Genomic DNA, 22,049 nt, shown 5'->3' on the forward strand with positions numbered 1-22,049 from the left:
AATTGCTTTTGTATTTGTGTAAAGTGTATGTCAGTATTTTTTCAAGGCAAATATCCATAAATTTCATAAATGAAAGTAATAACATGGTTAACTCAAGTATTATAAATTTTACTCTATGGTTATGACAACCGTCATTCATCATTGAATGTGATTTCCGAAGGTTTTCTTCTAATTTTTATATGCCCACATTATAATGTGGTCTTGGTCATGTTTAAATTTGACGATATTTCGATGAACAGTTTTTGAGTTATTGCCCTTGACTTACTATAAATGCCTCAAAATTTGTTTGTGAACACAATAGAGACTACAGTTTTCATCCGATTTGTATGAAATTTTGTGTGATCATTTATCATGATAAAATCTTGGACAAGTTCGGATTTGACGTTTTTTCGATGAACAGTTTTAGTTATTGCGCTTGACTTAATAAAAACGTGTCAAAATTTATTTGTGAACACAATAGCGACTACAGTTTTCAACTGATTTTAATGAAATCTGGTGTAATCATCTATTACAATGAGATCTTGGTCAAGTTTGAATGTGACGATTTTTTAATGAATGGAATGTGAGTTATCGCCCTTGACTTAGTTAAAATGCATCCAATTTGTGTGTTTGATTATTAAATCAACAATATCTTGTACTAATTAGATTTTTTGTATGATTTGACACAGATTGGCGACCGCCTTTTGATATACTGAAAATTTATCAGAGAAGTGGGCGTATCTTGCTAGGCAACCCTAAGAAACCTGATAAATCTTGGAAAAAAAATCAATATTTGCATGTACCAAAATATGTCAAATTTGAAACTATTGACTCCACTCTTCGAACCGAAATTTTTAATGTTTAAATTCCATTTTGTCCCGCATTTCGATTAATGAATAACCATTGGAAAATGATTATGAATTCAGCTTGAAAAAAAAACTCCAGTTTTAATTGATTATTAGGATTGTGAGATACATTGATATATTCCATCAACTGTTGTTAAATGAGTAATCCAGTCCTAAGTGTTACGTCCAGACAAGATACTAGATAAACGAAACCTGATGAAAGGGATTATTGGTAAAGATGATGTTTGCCAACTTTCAAGACTTGCCAACTCTCAGATCAACATTACACACCTTTTATACATTCTTTCTGTGTCACATACTTTTTGACCTTTATATTTTATACACCCGCATTGTAATGTGTCGCCCCATGTTCATCCATCTGTCCACAAAAATCCACTAACAGTTAGAGGCAACATTTTATGTTCAAATTTTATCAAAGTTCGAACATGAGAATATTTCGATTTTATATTGACGGAGTTACTGCCCTTAATGTACCGGTACGTTAAGAGTGGCTTGTGTTAGCAAAAGATGCCACAGTTGTCGTTGAACGCAGATAATGACCACCTACTACATATATTTATAACTGAATGGTCAATCCAACTACCAACTACTACGACTACCAACAACTACCTAGTTTGCGATATCAGCATCCGCTGGAAGCGAACGTTAACTTGTCATCTGCCTACCTACCTGGTCAATTTAGTTTAGACTGGACAAACAATCATATTATCTATAGTCACTGATTGTACTTGCTGACCTTTTGTTTGTATTTGAGATTTTCTGTTATAGTACTTAAAGGGTTGTGAAAAATTAAGTACTCGTGTTTTTAAGCATCCATTTCTAGAAGGTATATGTTAATGGGATAGATTTGTCATCCGTTTGGTCAATCGTACTTCAGAAATGGGAATTTTTTGGTTAGCTACTCAGTAATAGTGTTCACAGCTCATTGTCGAAATTTGAGCTATCAAATCCATGTGTGTTCAAAATCATCCGCGTTTGAAAGTTAAAAAGACGACTCATCTTTTCTTGAGACTCTGTCATATATGTCTTATGTAGAAAATACATAAAATAGATAGTGAAATTCCTAGTTTGAGGTATGATTTAAGATATTGTGTGATTTTCTATTACATAAACTAATTACATATGCTCAAGACCCAAATCGATCCCAGAAAGTCGCCCCCTTAAACCTAAATGAAATGACAAATTAGGGTGGCACAACTGGGCGTAATGATACTTCAGTTGCTATGACAAAACGGGGTTTCGTACACATGACGAAGCATTAACCTTTACCCGTGCAGTTGCAGTTGGATTGTGCGATAGTATACAATAACTGAAGTTATATAGGACTCCATTATTATTGTGTATTACAATCACAAACAATCTTAATTACCATGAATATCATTATCATTGTGTATTATCTATGGTGGTTATGATATGCCTTACCATGTCGCTAACAATCTTAAATAGGTCAACTGTATTTATGCACGACCAGGGCAATTACACGTGCACACAACAGCAATTTTTTTTACAGCATTGGTTTAACAAGTAAGAAATTACGAAATTTGAGAAATTGGGTCATATTTCCCTTTATTTTCCCATAATCAAGACAATGCGGCATACGTTACCGATCACCGTATTGAAGGCTCATTCATTATCTATATAGATACGAGAGACTAAATATATAATCTAAACATATATAGGGTATTTATTCATGAATATTTATACCACTTGAATAAATGGTTTTTATTACGGAATTGTAACAATGGAGATCTATATTTATATACGAATACCACTAGTTAATCAATTTTGAGTGTTTCAGAACATTTTGGAGATCCTACGAAAGGTGAGTTAATTTTAACGCATATATTTATTAATAACCAGATTATTTTTACTCTTTACCCCATCATTTCTTCTCATATTGATGATGGGCAATACAGTGTGCAGTGTGAGTCAGTCTTTTTCGATTTTGATTCACTGGGTGTTAAACCTAAGGGGATGAATTTGAGTTTAAGTCGTTCTATTCAGTCCGGCTATATTCTTCGACATGAACAAGATTTGAGAGAAAACCTAATGATGAGTGACCTAGGCCAGTGCTTTCATGAGAATATGTTCTCCTCATCATCTAACACTAAATAGTAAGAATCTTATAGGGAAGGGGGTAATGTAATCGATCAAGGAGCCTGGGTAAAGAAAAGAAAAGGTTGAAAGCCCCTGATTTAATATCTAACAAAAGACATTCCCTTTAATAATATTCTCTATTGAATAACTAGTAGGTGTGATTAATTGCATGATGAGACGAAAACAATAACAAAGTGGCTGTCATATTCTAGATATTTTATTCGATATATTCAATTAATTATAAATCAAGTACATGGTTTAAAACATGAAAATACAATATTGTATAAATTATGCGAAGATAGCAGATGTTTTTACTTTGCTAATAAATGCAACCATGCGAGTGTCTTAAAAAACTAGTATCTCTTTCTGCTATTAGGTAATTATCAGAGATATAATATATGAAAATATGAATTCAAAGGCCTTATGACGGACAACACTGCATTCTTAGGTTATATTACCGGTACTGATGGAGTAAATTGAACCGACTGAAAAATCCATTAGTAGGTCTATCATGCTATGACAGGTGTCATGAAGTATGTACTCGAGGAGTAATGGCTTTCGTCAAACTGGAATCAATCTAAAGGAAAGTGTGCTCTTCATGAAAATTACATGAAGGTAGTAATGGTTAGGAGGAAGTGAACCGTAATATCAAGCAGAATAATTTATTATGTTAGTTTTATTATTATTGACGTTCTATTCTCTTCATCACAGACAAATACATCGCTGATATAATTATCGTTGTTTTATAGAGATTCGATCTTATTTGTTTACGTTTATAAATTGCTATTAAAATCGAAATTGATTCCTTTGAAAAGCTAAAGAATGTTGGATGTCAATGTACGCCTTATATTTTGCCATGATCAGATGTTTACTTTCTCTACATTAGGCACCATGTCGGACTGGAAGGTGCCTCTGTCAGCTACATACGACCATGGTGGTTCAGAGAGTTAAACGCTTGCTAATGATATATAAACTGAAAACACAGTTTGCATAGGTCGAGGTACCGGAGGTTTCTCGTTGGGTTCAGTATTTGTAGTAACTAAATATATTATGACTAATGTAGACATGAACTTTCAAGTTCAGTATTTGTACATCGGACGAATCTAGACATCTCTTTCAAGTTCAGTATTCGTAGTGTCTAAAGATCGGACTAATGTAGACATCTCTTGCAAGTTCAGTTTCTGCAGTGTCTGTAAACATCGGACTAATGTAGACATCTCTTGCCAGTTCAGTTTCTGCAGTGTCTAATCATCGGACTAACGTAGACATCTCGTGTCATTTCAGTTTCTGCAGTGTCTAATCATCGGACTAATGTAAACATCTCTTGCCAATTCAGTTTCTGCAGTGTCTAATCATCGGACTAATGTAGACATCTCTTGCCAGTTCAGTTTCTGCAGTGTCTAATCATCGTTTTTGATGGAATCAAATGAAATTCGGTATGTGTATACATATTCATAAAACGATGATCAAGTTCGAATTTGAGCTATTTTCGACCGTTAGAAGCAGAGTTATTGCCCTTGCCACAAAATCTTGAATATTTACCATCCGCATGCCGTGGTGGGCGTACATGGCTGTGGTCCACTATCTTTTAGTACTGTAGCTGAATATTTTGACTAACGAGGGCATCTCTTTGAGTACTGTATCTATATATATGGCCAATTTAGACATATCGTTATTGTCCTATCCGCTGAGATCCACACTATTAATTATATTGATGGCGAGTGGAATATCGTCTACTAGTTCATTAGTTACAGTCTCTTTCCTGTAACAAAATCATTACAGTCTTGTCTGTTGACATTTACAGTGTATAGTACTCGCTGTCACAGCCTGCTGGATATTCCATATAGTGTCTACATGAAAGGTAAGTCAGCGAATATTTTTGGTATTTTGACAGATATAGGCTTATCTGAAAGTGACATATGGTATTTTGAAGGATAAGGGGCTGAACTAGAAGTGGCATAGTTTGTTTTAAATATCGTTGATTTTATAGCTTTTGGGAGATACCAAATGTGCGAGTCCTGTAGATTTCCCTTTTTACTGTTTGAAATTTCTTCTGTGTTAAATGCTGAAGAAGATTCTCTTTCATATTTTAAGTAAAAAAATATCACGGGAGTGCGTACCAGTTTCATTAAAACTGAAATAAATCTTATCTGCCGATGTTCAACAATATGTAGACATTGAATATATTGTGTTGCCACTTGCTTTCTACTGATATCAGTTTATATCATTGTTTCATGATCATCATTTTGTTATAAATTTTTCTAACGACTTTGGTATAAATATTTCAAAATATACGCATACCCTGTTAATTTTGCTCACACTGCCACTTTAAATAACATTTTATAAAATTGTATGGCAGCTACATTTTAATCAGAGGCATTGATTCTATGATGCGTTGTGAAGAATGAAATCATACATCCAATGTGAATCATTACCTATTGTCCAAAAAATGGGAAATCATGAGATGGGCTTAATTGGAACTTATGTGATTCTGACAGGCCTGATTCCCATGACATTTTAAACTATTCTATAACATAAAATAACTATAGTGAGTCCTTACGTCTCAAAATGTAGATAGACGATATTTTGTAGAGTCAGCAATATCTGTATTTGCATGATTGGATTCTGTATGTGCTGTGTTAGTCAATAATTGTTGTTGTTCGTACTTGCAGTAATTCTTCTAAAAAAACAGAATCATCACATTAAATAGTAAATTTTACTAGTAAGTTACATTTTTATTTTGCATGTACTGGTTGATTACTGAGTCTGTAAATTGATGAACACTTGCAGGCCCAAAGGCTTGTGTTGTCGTCTCCATATTTATTTCTTTGGGGAGGTCGGGAGCTGGGGGGTTGGCATGATAAGATGACATTTGCGTAGTCGATTGTTCTCCTTTATTTGGCATTACAACGAAAATGGCGTCCTCTTTTAATTTTTTTCTTGATTCAAAAGCTGTATAAAGTTCGTTTTTCTATTCTTCATTGTCTAGCCAAACTTGGCAAAATGACTTGAGTCACATACCATCAGTAATCACCCGGCTCTTGTCTTCTTGACAAATTATCAAACGTTGTCTAAGATGAAGAGAGAAAAAAGATAAAAACTTTTCACCTGGTTAAGAGACTGTGTTAACACTGAGACCTGCGTGTAAGTCAATACCCAGATCGATCGTCTATAGACTCTTTGTTTACAACACTTAAACCCGATATTAGGGACTTTCAGAACAGTGTTCAGATATTACATACTTAAGTTCGGCGTCTTGTCATTATGATTTAAATAGCTACATTTTCTGTGGGGTTTTTTCACACTCGCAATGATCTGACAACTTATTTAGATCTTGTTTGACTTGATGATGCCAATGACCTTATAATTCACGTTTACAAATTACAACCACTATTTGAATAATTCTAAGCAAGGTATATCCTAGATTTCGTCACAGCTAACGTTAGGCTCTTGCTTTTTAGAGGGGGCGGAGGCATAAGAAAGGAAGGCAAGAGTGGGTGAGGTTACAAACAAGGTGAAGTATCTATGACGGCAGTTGGCCAAAATATGTCAAAACGAGCGTATTTAATCATACATCATACTACAATATATACATGTAAAGTTTGATTTATCATGTAGTTTGATTTACTTTTTAAAGAATGACAGTACAGAATTTTTTTAAAAATCGGAAATTCATTGTATTCTGTCAAAAAGACAAAATGAAACAATAAACAATAAGAATATCTAGGAGAATTTTAAGGTTGAAAGATGTGTCAAGTTTAAAGCTTTTCATCAAAAGGGCACTTTACACATTTTCATTTACCCACTAATATTTTGCAACCAGGACTGTAAACCAACAAGTTTTCATATGATGCGATTTCAGCAAGATTGAAAGGGAGAGATACGTCATTTTTCTACCATTTTGCCAATCTTAGTCTCAGGGAACGGGAATTTTTTAGTTAAGCCAATCTGTAATAGTATTTACAGCACATCGTCGAAATTTTAGCATTCAAATCCACGTATGTCCAAACATATCCACGTTTGAATATAAAAATGACAAGTCATACCCTGTGATATATAGAAGTAACATATATAGGGAAAGTGAGTAATATTCCTAGTTTGAAGTATTTTAAAGAAATTATGTGATTTTAGTTACGTTTCCGGTACTTCTGAAGACTATTTACATAATATTCAACACTTAAATCAATCCCCCAAAATGGCGCAACTGTCCCTTTAACTGACAGAGGCGCAAATATTTTTGAATATATAAAAATAAAGCAAAGTTATATATGACTCAATTTTGATTTAATGCCTGCTAGAAAATTTCATTTACATAAAACAACGCTGAAGTTAAACGTTCGGCAAAAGCACTCTATTGACTTTTTTAATCGAAAATGTTGAGTAGGGTCAAATGTGACGGCGTGTTTTGTCTCTTTGCCAAATGAAATTTAAAATTTGAATTTGAAAACATGTGATAAGCCTTTGAGATAAATATTGAATAATAAGAGTTGTGAATAAAGCTATTTTTTAATATAAAATGGATTAAAAGGCAAGAAACGATCAAAGTAGTGTATGAATCAACTGAAAATTCTATAAGGATAATCCGCTCTAGTGAGTTAATATACAACTTGATGTGTTCTATGTTTAAACTGTCATTTACACCTGTTTTATGTACAATTATATTTCAACATAGCCTTTTAATAACGTGAGAGGTAAGCTATGTTATAATTAGATGTTTTAACATTTTGTTCGAAAATATTTTACATATACAAATATGTAGTTCTTATTCTCATTATTAGTCTTGAAATGTTAATTTTCATAATATGTCATTAGTTTTCGAATCATTCTTAATCTTACTGATTTCCCTTAACAGTTGTTGATACTTTTCATCATTCTTATTTATGCTCCTATCATTCTTAATCTGTGAGAATTTTAGCATTCTGAAGTATAATTAGGATTCAATTATTTTGAATCATTTTAGATCTTGTTAATGCTTCTAACGTTCTTAATCTTAATGATTTAGTATCATTCTCAATCGTACAGGTGTGCTTATCTTGATGGTTTGTTATCAGTCTCAATCTTGCAGATGTTCTATCATTCTTAATCCTACTGATGTTCCCATTTTTCATATTCTTCATATTCATATCATTCTTGATCTTGACGATGTTTCCATATTTTTATGTTTACATCATTCTTAATCTTGGTCGTTTTTCTATCTTGGTCGTTGATGATTTTGTTACCATTCTTATTCTTGACTATTGTATCATTCTTAATCTAGCCGATGCTCCTGTTATTCTTAATATTACTGATGTTTTCACCAATCTTTGATAAAATCCTGCTTATGTTATTAGTATTCATAATCTAATGTATCTATACGAGATATGAATGCAAGCTACATGTCTCAGTGACGTTGTGAGAGGTCTGTAAGAGACATTCTATGCATATTTGGTAATGTATACTTGAAACGTTACACGAGTAACATGTGTTATGTGGTGGGTGAAATACAAAAGTGATCTTGGAAAGTAGTGATGATTAAAAGTTAAAGGAATTACCCAGTCAAAATTTATAGTCTCTGTTCGATCTTGTATCTAATTTGATTTAACAGGAAGTCTCGTCGACTCGAAAAACGTTGAATTCTTAATTATGATGTGACCTTAACGGAGGCTACCAAAGGGTGAGTTATATTTTTAAAATGCCAATCTTGCCTCTGAAAAACACAATATAATAAAGTGAAATATTGTAGAAAATATCTACATTGTTTTAAGAATATGCATATTTGTGGTAAAAAAGTTTTTGTGAGATTTTTATTTGTCACTAGCATTTGAATAACCGAACAACATAATACGTGCTTCATTTAAAGTTATACAAGTCTAAACTAACCTTGACAAACCATACTGTATACATTGTTAATTTTAATTACAAATTTTACACCAGAATTAATCAGAGTATTATGTTCTGTTAGATGTTGCTTTTTGATGGAGTTGAGTCTTGTAATCACGATACATCACGTATGATAGTTCTTAAAGGAGTTGAGTCTTTTAATCATGATACATTACGTATGATATGTTCTTAAAGGAGTTGAGGTTTGTAATAATGATACATCACTTATGATATGTTCTTAAAGGAGTTGAGTCTTGAAATCACGATACATCACGTATGATATGTTCTTAATGGAGGTGAGTCTTGTAATCATGATACATCAAGTATGATATGTTCTGAAAGGAGTTGAGTCTTGTAATCACGATACATCACGTATGATATGTTCTTAAAGGAATTGAGTTTTGTAATAATGATACATCACGTATGATATGTTCTTAAAGAAGTTGAGTCTTGTAATCACGATACATCACGTATGATATGTTCTTAATGGAGTTGAGTCTTGTAATCATGATACATCACGTATGATATGTTCTGAAAGGAGTTGAGTCTTGTAATCACGATACATCACGTATGATATGTTCTTAAAGAAGTTGAGTCTTTTGACCATGATACATCACTATAATATGTTCTTAATGGAGTTGAGTCTTTTGACCATGATACATCACGTATGATATGTTCTTAATGAAATTGAGTCTTTTGACCATGATACATCACGCATGATATGTTCTTAATGGAGTTGAGTCTTTGGACCATGATACATCACGTATGATATGTTCTTGATAAAGTTGAGTCTTTTGACCATGATACATCACGTATGATTATGTTCTTAATAGAGTTGAATCTTTTGACCATGATACATCACGTATGATATGTTCTTAATGGAGTTGAGTCTTTGGACCATGATACATCACGTATGATATGTTCTTAATGAAGTTGAGTCTTTTGAACATGATACATCACGTATGATATGTTCTTAATGAAGATGAGTCTTTTGACCATGATGCATCACGTGTGATATGTTCTTAATGAAGTTGAGTCTTTTGACCATGATACATCACTATGATATGTTCTTAATGGAGTTGAGTCTTTTGACCATGATACATCACGTATGATATGTTCTTAATGAAATTGAGTCTTTTGACCATGATACATCACGTATGATATGTTCTTAATGAAAATGAGTCTTTTGAACATGATACATCACGTATGATATGTTCTTAATGAAGATGAGTCTTTTGACCATGATGCATCACGTGTGATATGTTCTTAATGAAGTTGAGTCTTTTGACCATGATACATCACTATGATATGTTCTTAATGGAGTTGAGTCTTTTGACCATGATACATCACGTATGATATGTTCTTAATGAAATTGAGTCTTTTGACCATGATACATCACGTATGATATGTTCTTAATGAAAATGAGTCTTTTGAACATGATACATCACGTATGATATGTTCTTAATGAAGATGAGTCTTTTGAGCATGATACATCACGTATGATATATTCAAAGAAGAATGGGGTAAGAAATTCCTTTGCGTTTTATCCTCGGATCTAATGATTTACAATAAAGGCAAGTGGTATGACAGATTTATGAATTTTCCATTTTCCTCGATTATTCAATTTCCTCGTCATAAATTAATACTGTAATCATTTCATGTCATGCGGACAATTTATAAATTTCTGATTCGAATCTCCGAGAAGATAACTATCTCGAAACAATAGATTTAGACTAAAAAAATTCCTTAGAGTTCCTAGTACGCCTATTTGAAGGGGTTTATCTTTGGCTTGATTACATTTTGAGTAGATTTTGAAAATTCCTTTTAAAAAAACATATGGTAGCAATTCGTAGTTTCGATAGCTCAAGAGTATTAAAATGTGGTTTTTTACATCAAGAAACTTGACTATCTACAGACGTTAATTTTCGACATTTTGGAAGACACTACACTCTTAAATATTAAAAGTAGAATCTGCATGCTATCTCAGAAAGTCTATGATCATGATAACATTGGCTATTTAGTCTCGAACTTACGTTATTACTCTAATTATATCCTCTTGAAGCTTTAAGACACAAGAGGACTGAAATAGGATTAGTCATTATTGAGCCTATTGATTTTCTATTAGAAAGAGATGTGTTAAATACTAAAGTATGATATTAATAACAACGTATATTTATGCCTGACTATATATAGTAGTGACACGACATTGGTTATTAAAGATGGGTTCCTGTCTTTTATCCCAATATCAAATTCTCAAGGACGAAATAGTCGTCAGAAAACTGGGCTAGGGGTAAGTTTCATTAATCCAGTATGGGTATGATTTCGTAGTATCAAAATTGTTTCGTTACATTGGTTGAGTAATCTGATTTCGTTTCGCGATATTTCTGTTGGAGATTTACACTCGCCGTCCATTGCGTATTTAGTGACTCACCACCGTCACTGTAGACAAACCGTAAGGGCTACAAAATACAGTTAGGTAGCCAAGATGTTGTTTTACATGGCACAACAAACCAGGATGCCGTGTCGCAATTGGTTCTAAAGTTACAGCCCCTCAAACTTTGAGAATATTTGACTACTTTTTCTCAGTTTTTGGCCTTTAGTTTTTCGCTAAAATGCAGAAAAGCACAAAAGGAAACGCCTATATAGCATTTTAATCAGAAATGTAGCTTATAATATATTAAACCTATTGAGCTACTATAAAATCCATTGGGAATTGTGGAGTTATTTCCCTTAAATGAAAAAAAATACCATTTTAAATGTCTGACGACTATATAGGCCTATTATATACTGCATAGCAGTGGCGGAGCCAGCCTCCCGAGACTATAGGTACAAACAGGGGGGCACACTGACTCAATCGGGGGAACAAACTATCGAACCTGAATTGAAATTGCGGCAAAACTGTGAGGGGTCATAGTCGCAAGCCTCTAATGAAGTTTCTGGAAGTGTTCTCCCAAGATGATTTTCCAACAAAGTTAATTGATTAGGTAGTTTTCAGTCATTTCTAAAATCATCAAGTGCTCAATGACACTTGATATATGGGTGTGCTTAATAAAACGTACTTGTGCTTCCGAGAATATTCACAATATTGGCTGTAGGGTATAATGTTGAACAAACGTGTGTCTAAGAAGGCCTCTAGGCAATAGTTTGGTTTATGGCTATAATTCTATTTATATAGTATATTTTCTCTAATTAGACAGATACAGCTATTATTAATTTTTGATAGTTTTATGATAAGCCATTGTTATATATTTTTCTATCATAATGATGATTATTGTGTTATCTTTTGACTGAATATGATATCATTATGCAATATCGGTCATTATGTATATTGGTTCTTAGTCCAATGTGTCACTTTGGCTGAAACATCATTAACAGTTTCTTAACGAAAGAAATTTATGCGATAGGGGTTGGAAGGAAACACCAGGACGACGTTCGGAAGCACTGGTCAAGGAACAAAAACTTATTTTACCTTGAGAGGGATTCGATCCCACGGCACCTAATCGCCGAGCAGACGACGGTATCTGACTGGATATAATAGTGTTATTAGGATATATAAAGATTAAAGATTCTTTAGGCGACTCAATTCCAAAAGGCGAGTTGGCAATGTAGGCGTATTTCCTGATAAATTCTAATTGTTGTTGTAAAACGTAGTGTTGGATAGAATAAGCTATAAGAAAAGCTGGGTACAATCAAGGTATGATATAGACTAAGTTGATTATTCAAAATTGTGTTAAGGTTAAGGAGTGGTGTATATTATACGATTACAATCAGGAAGATACGCTTTCAGCTTTCAGAAGGCAAATCAAGGTAAAAGATGAAGTCAATATTCTTTACTATATATACCACATTTGTGACGTCATTATCCTAAAGATTATATAACCTGAAAGATATATAAATACTAAATATTCGTATGAGATTTCCTTCTAATTGTTATCTATATTTTGATTAATTTGACAAAGAATATATAGTTCTTAGTTTTATGAATGTTTTGATTAAATTTGAGGCAATATATGTTTTTCTATGACATTTTCAAGCAGTTTGATTTGAATTGAGGTACTATGCTAGAAATAAACGTTATAGAAAATCGGTCAGCTATATAAGTTATTTAAACCGGATTGGTCACCGACAGAAATTTAAGTGTTCTCCTAACCTATAAGAAGTTCTTAACACATAGGTCATACGTAAGTATGATTTAATATACCAATTACAACAAACAGAACTATATAAGTTTTAATGTTGAGCGAATATTCAAAATTCTTTGCCTGACGAACTCTTTAATCCTTTACAAGTAATATTTTGGAAGACTAAGGTAGTCGTGTTACATTTGTCTAGAGAAATAATGACAGAGCCATAAATATGTTTTACACCGCTTTCACAAAAAAGATTTAGGACTTCATTGTTCATTACAATGTACAAAAGTCTTGTTTTTCCACTTTTTGTGAATAATTTTTATGAGTTTGGAGTATAGATTTCGAGTTAAAACGTTAAAGTGTTTGTGCTTCCCTTTCCTCTGTGTATTTTCCTTGTAAGAATGGAATGCTTGTGAAGTGTTTTTCACTAAACATGTAACAAAGGTTTAAGTAGTTTCAAATGTAGGAAAACTGTTCAATAAGTAACAGAAAGTTACAGGTAATAGGATGGTAAATTTTGTTTTTCAGCTAGTATGCCATGCTTCGAGCAAAATTTAGGAACCATAATTTTTTTACAAGCTTGCAGGAACTTTTGCTCCATATTATGGCATGGCGTGTAATTCTATTGTATTTCGTGTGATTATATTGATTATCTGGTATTTTGTATGATTCTATCGTGATTCTTTTGTTTTGCAAATGCTTCGGATGTATTTCGCATTTATTGTGTGATTCAACTGTGTTTTGTGTGATTAAACTGTGTTTTGTGTGATTCAACTGCATTTTTCTTGTGATTTCAGTTTTTTTTTCGTGTGATTCCGTTGTATTCTATATGATTCCATCGTATATCATGTGATTCTTATATCGTGTGATTTCATTGTAGTATATCGTGTGATTCCATCATATATCATGTGATTCCATTGTAGTATATCATGTGATTCCATCGTATATCATGTGATTCCATCGTATATCATGTGATTCCATTGCATTTAATATGATTCCATTGTAGTATTTCATGTGATTCAAATGTAGTATTTCATGTGATTCCATTGTAGTATTTCATGTGATTCCGTTGTAGTATTTCATGTGATTCCATTGTATTTCGTAATGATTCCATTTAGATTCGTATTTCTTGTTATGTATCAGTGCCTGACAATACTTTACCTTAATTCTCATTGACTTATTTATTTATATTTTCAGAATGATTGATGAGAACGCTGTTTGGAATATGTTAGTGAAGACCAAATGCTGAGGTATAGGTTTGTGCCAAAACATTCATCAGAAAAGAAGAATGAGTCAAATTCAGCAGTGGGAAATGGGGTAACCCAGGACCAGACTAGCGTGGATAATGACACGTCATGGACATCCGGAAACCAACCAGCTGTAGCCAAGTCCACAGAGAATGCCTTGATTATTGAAAATGTTGCGCCCCTGACTCCGAACAGTTCCTTCTGTGCACAACAATCTTTTTATAAGGAGCTGGAATCCAAGTCCCAAAAGGATCTGACTCTCTCTTCTGAAAGTATTTTTGGACCTATTGGATATACCTCCAACTTAAATGACTTTAAACCAGTTGTAGGAAATCGTCACTTTTCACCAACCGTGATCAAATCTCAAAATGGTGATATTTCAAATTGTGGTAATGATAAAAAGATTGGAGGTGGTGCTACCACAGTTGCGCCACGAATAGGAGTTGGGAAAGTTATTCAGAAATTCGGAAATGGTTTAAGAAAACTTGGATATGGCCGTGTGTCGAGTCCCGTCGTGGTACCACCTCCAGTTGTGGCACCAAATGTTGAGAAGCCTTTACCACGTATTGTGGTGTCACCAACAGTGGTAGAGACTTTACCACAAAGGACTGGGAGTACTGATGAAGAGGATTCGGCTGACAATGGTATGTACTTATTTTATGTACAATCTGTGCCTTGCTAACTCGAAAATAAAATCGTTATGACCAATTTAAGGAATTAACCGGAACCGAGGTATGATAACCACCTCCGGAGAAGCTGATATAACGAACTAACTTAGTATTCTATATTTCAAAAAACTATTTTGGAACTACTGTTTGGTTTTAGAAACGTTTTAAGACATTTGATGATATCCATGAGATAAAAAAAATGTTATCAAGTAGTGATAACAGCAGATTATCCTAGGACTTTGACGGATTTCTTCGATTATCTCAGTTTTTATCGATATTTTAGGCTAAGATGCTGATATCGAACTAGTCTATTGTTATTGATCACAAAGCGTAGCGTAATAAAAAGAAAAACGCCGCAAGAAAAGTAATATTAAAAGGGTGTTAATGAATTAATCCTAAATCTGATGGACTTCTGATTTGATTTGGTTTTTATCTCTATTCAAAGTTAATTATGGGCGTTTAAACCTAGTTGACATAACCAATTACCATTCAAACATCGTCCCGTTCTTCAAAAGGATGTTGATGGAGTCTTTTGTTCACGCAAAAAGGTTTGAAGACTATTGTTTTGTCCTTCAGTAGAAATGATGATAAAACAATGCGTTACTTTTCGAAAACCCTGATTGGGGTTTGTTAGTTTTGATAAGTAAGGGATTTTATCCTTTTGACCTTCTGTTCAAATTTGTCGCCATTTTGTGTTCGTTATCACTGTAGGACGTACGTACTGCCTTGTCGGTCGATAAATTTGGATTTATTTGTGTAAAAGGAAGGCTGATGAAACAAGCCAAAATACGAAAATTGGGTAGGAACTTTTCTTTTTATAATTTTAGCATTTTGTACATAGATTATTTTCTATTTGGCGAAAACATTCAATTTGATCTTAATTTCCGTAGCCTATAAGAAACAAGAAATCGGTTTCCCCAGTCAAAAAGTCTTAGCCTACTCCTGAAAGTGCCATAATATAATGGAAATGAAGAAGGTTTCAAGAATTCATTTAACCTCTTTGTATTCGTATGGCTTAAATTTGAGTTAAAATGTTTGATTTTTTACTTGTTGATGGAAGCGAAATGTGATGTCGAGTTGTCTCTACAATAAGAGCTATATTTTTTTGTTTACATTTGAGCATTTTGACCGACTTTTAGACGTAGTAGAAACAATTGTTCTACAATGTAATACACTTATTCAAACTCGTGGTTTATAACTTTATGATATAACGGTAGCTTTTTACGTCATATCACAATATTTACATTTCAACAATGTTGATGATTTGACCTAGATTCATTCATCTCAAATCTTCATCCGAAATTCGTGCCACATGACGTCATCACTGATTGACCAATCAGGACACGAGATAACTCATATCCGGCCAAACGGTCGTCCATATTGAACCGCTCAAAACAAACTTTTGTGATGTGGAATTTGTAATATTTCGATTTAAATTTGTCTCCAGTGGTAATTTTAAGTGAAGTTTCTGGTTGAAATGATATCTGTGTAATCAATTGGTAGGTAAAAGTTTATGTTCACCTCGATATAGACGCGTTAATCTCATTCTCATTTCGATGTCAACAACCAAGTCACATTTTTTGCAAGTGCCCGTTCGTTTGTGTTGTCAGTATTGACACATTGATTGCAATATAACTCCCAAGCCAAGTCTGTCATCCGATCTCGTTGATTTCTGAAGTAAATGTAATTTTCAATTACATGTCTTTTAACTTAGAATGTCTTGAGTCCGTAGAAATATAAGGTTTCAACATATTTTAGACCAAAATTTTGTTATTGATATTTTCATCAAGGCCTACTGTAAAAAGACAGAGTACGGTACTAAGCTATTTTGGAATTGATATTCCAATTTTTAGGAAAATGATTGACAAATTGAATTATATGTTAACATTGCTGGCAGTAGGTAGTCAGTAGTATATTAGGTTTTAATAAAGGTCTATATAAAATTATCTCATTAAGAGACAAGGTCTGATTGAAAAAAAAAAAACCTTGACTGAGCAATATAACCCTGTTCATAACATAATAACAAAGGCTTATGTCAGCTATACAAAATCATTAACTTCAGTTCTTTTCTAATCGAGTTAAATATATAAAAGTTAAAACAACTGAGATCCAAGTATAATTTTGAAAGCAAATAGTCATAGATACCGGTACATTTCTCTTTGACACTCTTAAGATAGTAAGTCGAAAGCCCTGTTTACATCAGGCTGCTGTAAAACGTTCTTCTCTCAGACGCAATAAAGTGTGACAGTGATACAAGTGGTATCTGAGAATGATTCTTGCATTGTAGTGTAATTCAAAACTGTTCTCAACACACTTATCTGTCCTTAATATCTTATAGTATCTATACTAGTTCATCACCGTCTTCCTTGTTATAAAAGCAAATTGACAGTTTCTTTAACTACTGTCTTTTAGCAATAAAATTTTTGTTATTATTATTATTAAAGACACTGAAGTTTTTGACATGGTTTTGTTGTAAAAGTTTATTTTTGAGACTGACACTAAAATAAATTGAATACATAATCTTTTAAAATGCAGAAAAATAGTTTTCTTGACTTTCACTATTTGTTTTTTCAATCAAATTTCTAAAGAATTTTAGCTGTGAGAGACATGTAGACTGTATTCTAGTCTGATGTAGGTCATGTCATTTGAATGACATTTCAATCATTGTTGGATTATGATGGTGGTGGTTAAATAGGGTAAAATGAACTATATCATTGTTATTAGACACAGTCTAGCCCTTAATAAAAACATAGGTCATTTGCATTTACTATATTAAACTTGTGTTAGAGTCTGATTTCACATTTGAATCTTTTAAAGAGTCACATTGAGAGGTAAATAGACATTTTAACTTTATATTTGTTGAAATACTTTAATTCAAACATTGTGTTCAAAAGTAGCTAAAAATTTAACGAGGATAGTTATAAAAATTAAAATCAAAATATATTCCATTAACACATGAAAAATAATCAATCAATCTGAAGATACATGGAATTTTTTTTTGAAAAATTGAAAAATGTTTGATACTTGACGTTTTTTAATTTCTACGTTCGTCACAATTTCAAGAAAATAGCATAGCATGTATTTGAACATATGTTACATGTAGATTTAGGATATCCATCTACATCCTTACTTGGTATATGTAACGTAAGATTATACTGATCTATTGTTTATTTGGAATATCTATTGCACAGCAATAGGCCAATGACTCTATGACATTGTTAGTGGACATGATTGTCCCAAATATAATTCTTCTGAAACTTCTTGGCTTTCAAGTTCAAGTCTAAAGACTTAATTATATTTAAGCTCCATTGAACTAAATATTGCGGTGGGTGTCACAAGTGAAGTGAAAATATTTGTTGTAATTATTCCATCATATAAGAAATGGTATAACTGAAAGTTTTATTTGTGACATGTGTATTGGTGTGTTAACATCTTGCTACCCTACTTTAATAATCTAATTAGTGTTTTGATTAATTAACAAGTTAGGTGTTATAATTAGTAACATCTGACAATATATTTTTACTACCTGTTAACTACTAAAATATACACAGATATATAGCATAAAACATATAGTATGATGTGTGGTCTTTTTATATACTGGACATCTCAGGTAATTAGAACACCTTTCACTTCCATGTTCAGAGTTACTATTTGACTCTTATTTTGAATTCATTGTCAAATGTCTCTGATAAGTATTTTGGTGGAGCTAAAACAATTTTGAATTCCTTGATTGATGCTGTTGTATAAATAAGCTGATGTAAGTTGATTTTGCTGTTGCAGTTTTCCATGATTTATAAGTTAGCTATGTTCAAACAAAGCCATGGTGTAATGCAAAATGGCGATAGTGCTGGCCTGAAAGATATGAATTAAATGCCATGACATGTCAAAATATGCATATTGCATTTCATGACTGTGTACTGATACATACTTGATCATATCATGCATACAGAACAAAAATATTTATAAATCATAACCTCATTTAACACAAAATACACTGAATAGACGGAAAGGTGAGCACAGTATAAGAATAAGACAAGAATACAGACAACATAAAACTTCTGAAATATGCTGAATTTTCTTTTAAGGAGCTAGGGTTGTTAAATGTTACAAGTTACTAATTTACAGAAGGCAGAGGATAAGGTTACATTTACCTCCTTGCCTCACCTTGAAATATATGTATTGTAATTACTCAATGTAAAATATATTGAGGTCATATGTAAGCTTATAGTTTGTTTAAAAAATAGATAAAAAGTTACTAGACAAACTATAAGATTTAAATTTGGAACACATTCAAAAGAACGAGTTGTTTCTCTATTTACTTTTGAGTTGTGAGCCGAATATCCTTTTTTCTTTTATTTAGTTTTTTGACTTTATGGATAGTTTTAAACTTAGTCTGTTATCAAGTACTATTGCTACTGGTGGTTTAATAATTCATTGTGGTGAAATTATTGAAATTGGATATTGAGTTATTTGTTTTGGGTAAAGGGTAAAGTGTTAGTGGTTTAAATATTATCAAGTATTTTATAACCTAGAGTCTAGTACTTCAATTCATCAATTACATAACACCAGTTTAGACTGTCTTTACTTCAAGAGGTTATTAAAATTCTTGTGTGCAGTCATTATCAACTATGTTAAAATATAGCTTAATAACTGAGTAGATAAATCATGCATTGACAAAAGTGTAGAAACATTTTGTGCTTCATTAGTGTTGAATTGTAGGAGAACTTGATGTCTAATTTGATTCTGAAATGTGATAAGGACAGCTGAAATTAAGTTCTATAAATTAGAAAAGAGGTCAATAATTCTGTTATAAAAGAATTTATACAAATAGTCAGTTTTAGTATTAGAAGTCATGAAGAATTGTTTGTGAGAAAGCTAGTCAATTGTACAAAATATAAAAAATTAGAATGATTTTTAGTTGCAGTTGAATTCAATTCAATGGAGTTGATATTGACACATTGTCTGCAGTGATCATGTATGATTAAGACTTATCAAAGTTTTTTTTATATTTTCAGAGAGCAGTATGCATTCCACACAACCCACTAGACGTAGAAAGAAGAGACCTATGCATGGTGTCAAGACGGTTCAGGTTTCACGTGGTAAATCAGGTTATGGTTTTACTATATCAGGACAGCATCCGTGTGTTTTGAGCTGTATTGTGAGCGGTAGTCCAGCTGAAGTCATGGGATTAAAACCAGGTGATTATGTCATGTCTGTAAATGGTGAAAACGTGTCACGGTCAAGTCATGACTCTGTAGTAAGAATGGTTGGGTTATCTACAGGGACTTTGGAACTTCAAGTTGCTGAAAACTTAAATGATTCTGATTCTTCTGAGGAAGAGTACCATCCAAGAGTTAAATCGAGATTTCCAAATCGTGTGCGTCCAAGACAAACACAGCAAAAATTACCTCCCAAGGCACCGGAGAATCATCGTTCCCAAACTAAACTTGAAACCAAAGGAACAAACTGTAGACTCAATGTGCGCTCTCAAGAAGATCTAAGCCAAAAGGAGAATTCTCATAATTCCAGCAATCGCTCCAATCAAGGTGCCCGTCTGAAAACATCACAATCCAGCCAATCATTGAAAAGTGGAAATTCAGGATCTAATTTGCAGAGTTCTTTATCAAACTCTCAATCTCATATGTCTCAGAATTCTTTGTCGTATGTTTCCTACCATTCATTAAACTCTCAAAACTCGTATTCCAGTCAGACCTCTCACTCAAACTTAGCACTCAATTCTCAAACTAATCTAACTCAGAGCTGTCGCTCCATTTCTCATCACTCCAATCCTAATCTGTATAATAATATCTGTGATCGTAATGTTGGACGAGGTTCAGTGCATCATCGTGAGCGTCTTTATGAAGACATGACATCTGGGCATCTACCAATGAACATACCAGCCGGACATTTACCTTCTGACAGTCTGAACAGTGATAACAGTGAACATTCAGCAAATTTTCATGAACATAGTGATGTCAAGGCTGTTGTTGGTTATATTGGTTCAATAGAAATGCCAAGTGATGCTACCAGACCTCATCAACGTCTGCAGTCCCTACGTAATGCTGTGCGACGTCTCAGAAAAGAAAAAAGGATTCACACATTTGTGCTTATGGATGTTCAAAATGATGGTGTGAAACTAACAAATATGGCAGGGAAAATTATCACCCAGTACCCTGCTGATAGACTGGCATTCAGCGGTGTCTGTCCAGACGACAAAAGATTTTTCGGAATCGTAACTTTACATGATCAATGCGATGATATCAGTGAATATAGTAACAAAAATGACAATATTGGAACCACAAGTTCTTGCCATATTTTTATGGTGGATCCAGAATTGCGCTCGCACAATGCTCATTCTACTAAAGCTCAATCTTTTGGATTTCAGTGCACAATAGATCCTGATAATCTGAGCTGCCAGGAATTCCCACGTTCATGTACACATATTATATTAGCAGTGACTAATTTGTATAAGGGGAGACAAGGTGAAAATTATGAAAATGACATTGTTCAATCACAAGCATTTGCTAATCCAACTCGTCATCCTCATCGTAGCTCCAGTAATTCTTCTAATAGTGACAGTGGCTTAGGATTTGGCAGGGAAGATAATTCTAATGATCGTGTATTTGTTGTTGACATGCCAGCAGGAGAGTCAGCCTCTACTCGTCCAAATGCTATCGGTGGTAGCAGGGGAGGTCACCCTGTACACCATCTATCTCCTGAAGTTCATACCATACCAACATCTCGAAGCCATTTCAAAAGACCAGTTTCGGCATTTGAATTGAGAAAATCTATGAACAATTCAACAAGCAGTGAATCAGAATATTGGTTAGGTGGTAGTCACAATAATAAACTCAATCCTAGAGCTATGCCTAGCAGCTCACATCGATCTAGTAGAAATGATGTTGTGGTACCACATCATGCCAGTGCTGAAAATTTACGTCAAAGTATGAGAAATCTTTTACAGCAACGTAAAGCTCCTAGTGACAATAGTAGTGATGAATCATGTAAAAATGAATTTGTGAAAGGAAAATTTATCAGTCCTAGACCACTCTCTGCTCCTTTTGCTCAGTTGAACTCTATTAGTGATAAAGTTGAAACAGTAGATTTAAATATGGCTAGATTGAGTCCCAAATCATATTGTCGTAATAAGGCCATGCTACGTTCACCTTCAGCACCTCCTATACCATATTTCCATCCAGATGA

The 22,049-nt window shown here is 33.3% G+C and overlaps 1 protein-coding gene across 1 annotated transcript; it reads left to right on the top strand.

The window, feature by feature from the left end:
• Positions 1 to 19,911: 19,911 nt before the first annotated feature.
• On the top strand, positions 19,912 to 21,540 carry LOTGIDRAFT_122739 (hypothetical protein; the record flags this gene model as incomplete). Its single annotated transcript, XM_009060228.1, has 2 exons — positions 19,912 to 20,223; positions 20,605 to 21,540. Coding segments are annotated over 2 exons (1,248 nt in total), but the record flags the coding sequence as incomplete, so codon positions are not given.
• Between the last annotated feature and the right edge of the window lie 509 nt (positions 21,541 to 22,049).

The sequence above is a fragment of the Lottia gigantea genome (genome assembly GCF_000327385.1).
Source record: "Lottia gigantea unplaced genomic scaffold LOTGIsca_41, whole genome shotgun sequence".
Taxonomy (NCBI): Eukaryota; Metazoa; Mollusca; class Gastropoda; family Lottiidae; genus Lottia; species Lottia gigantea.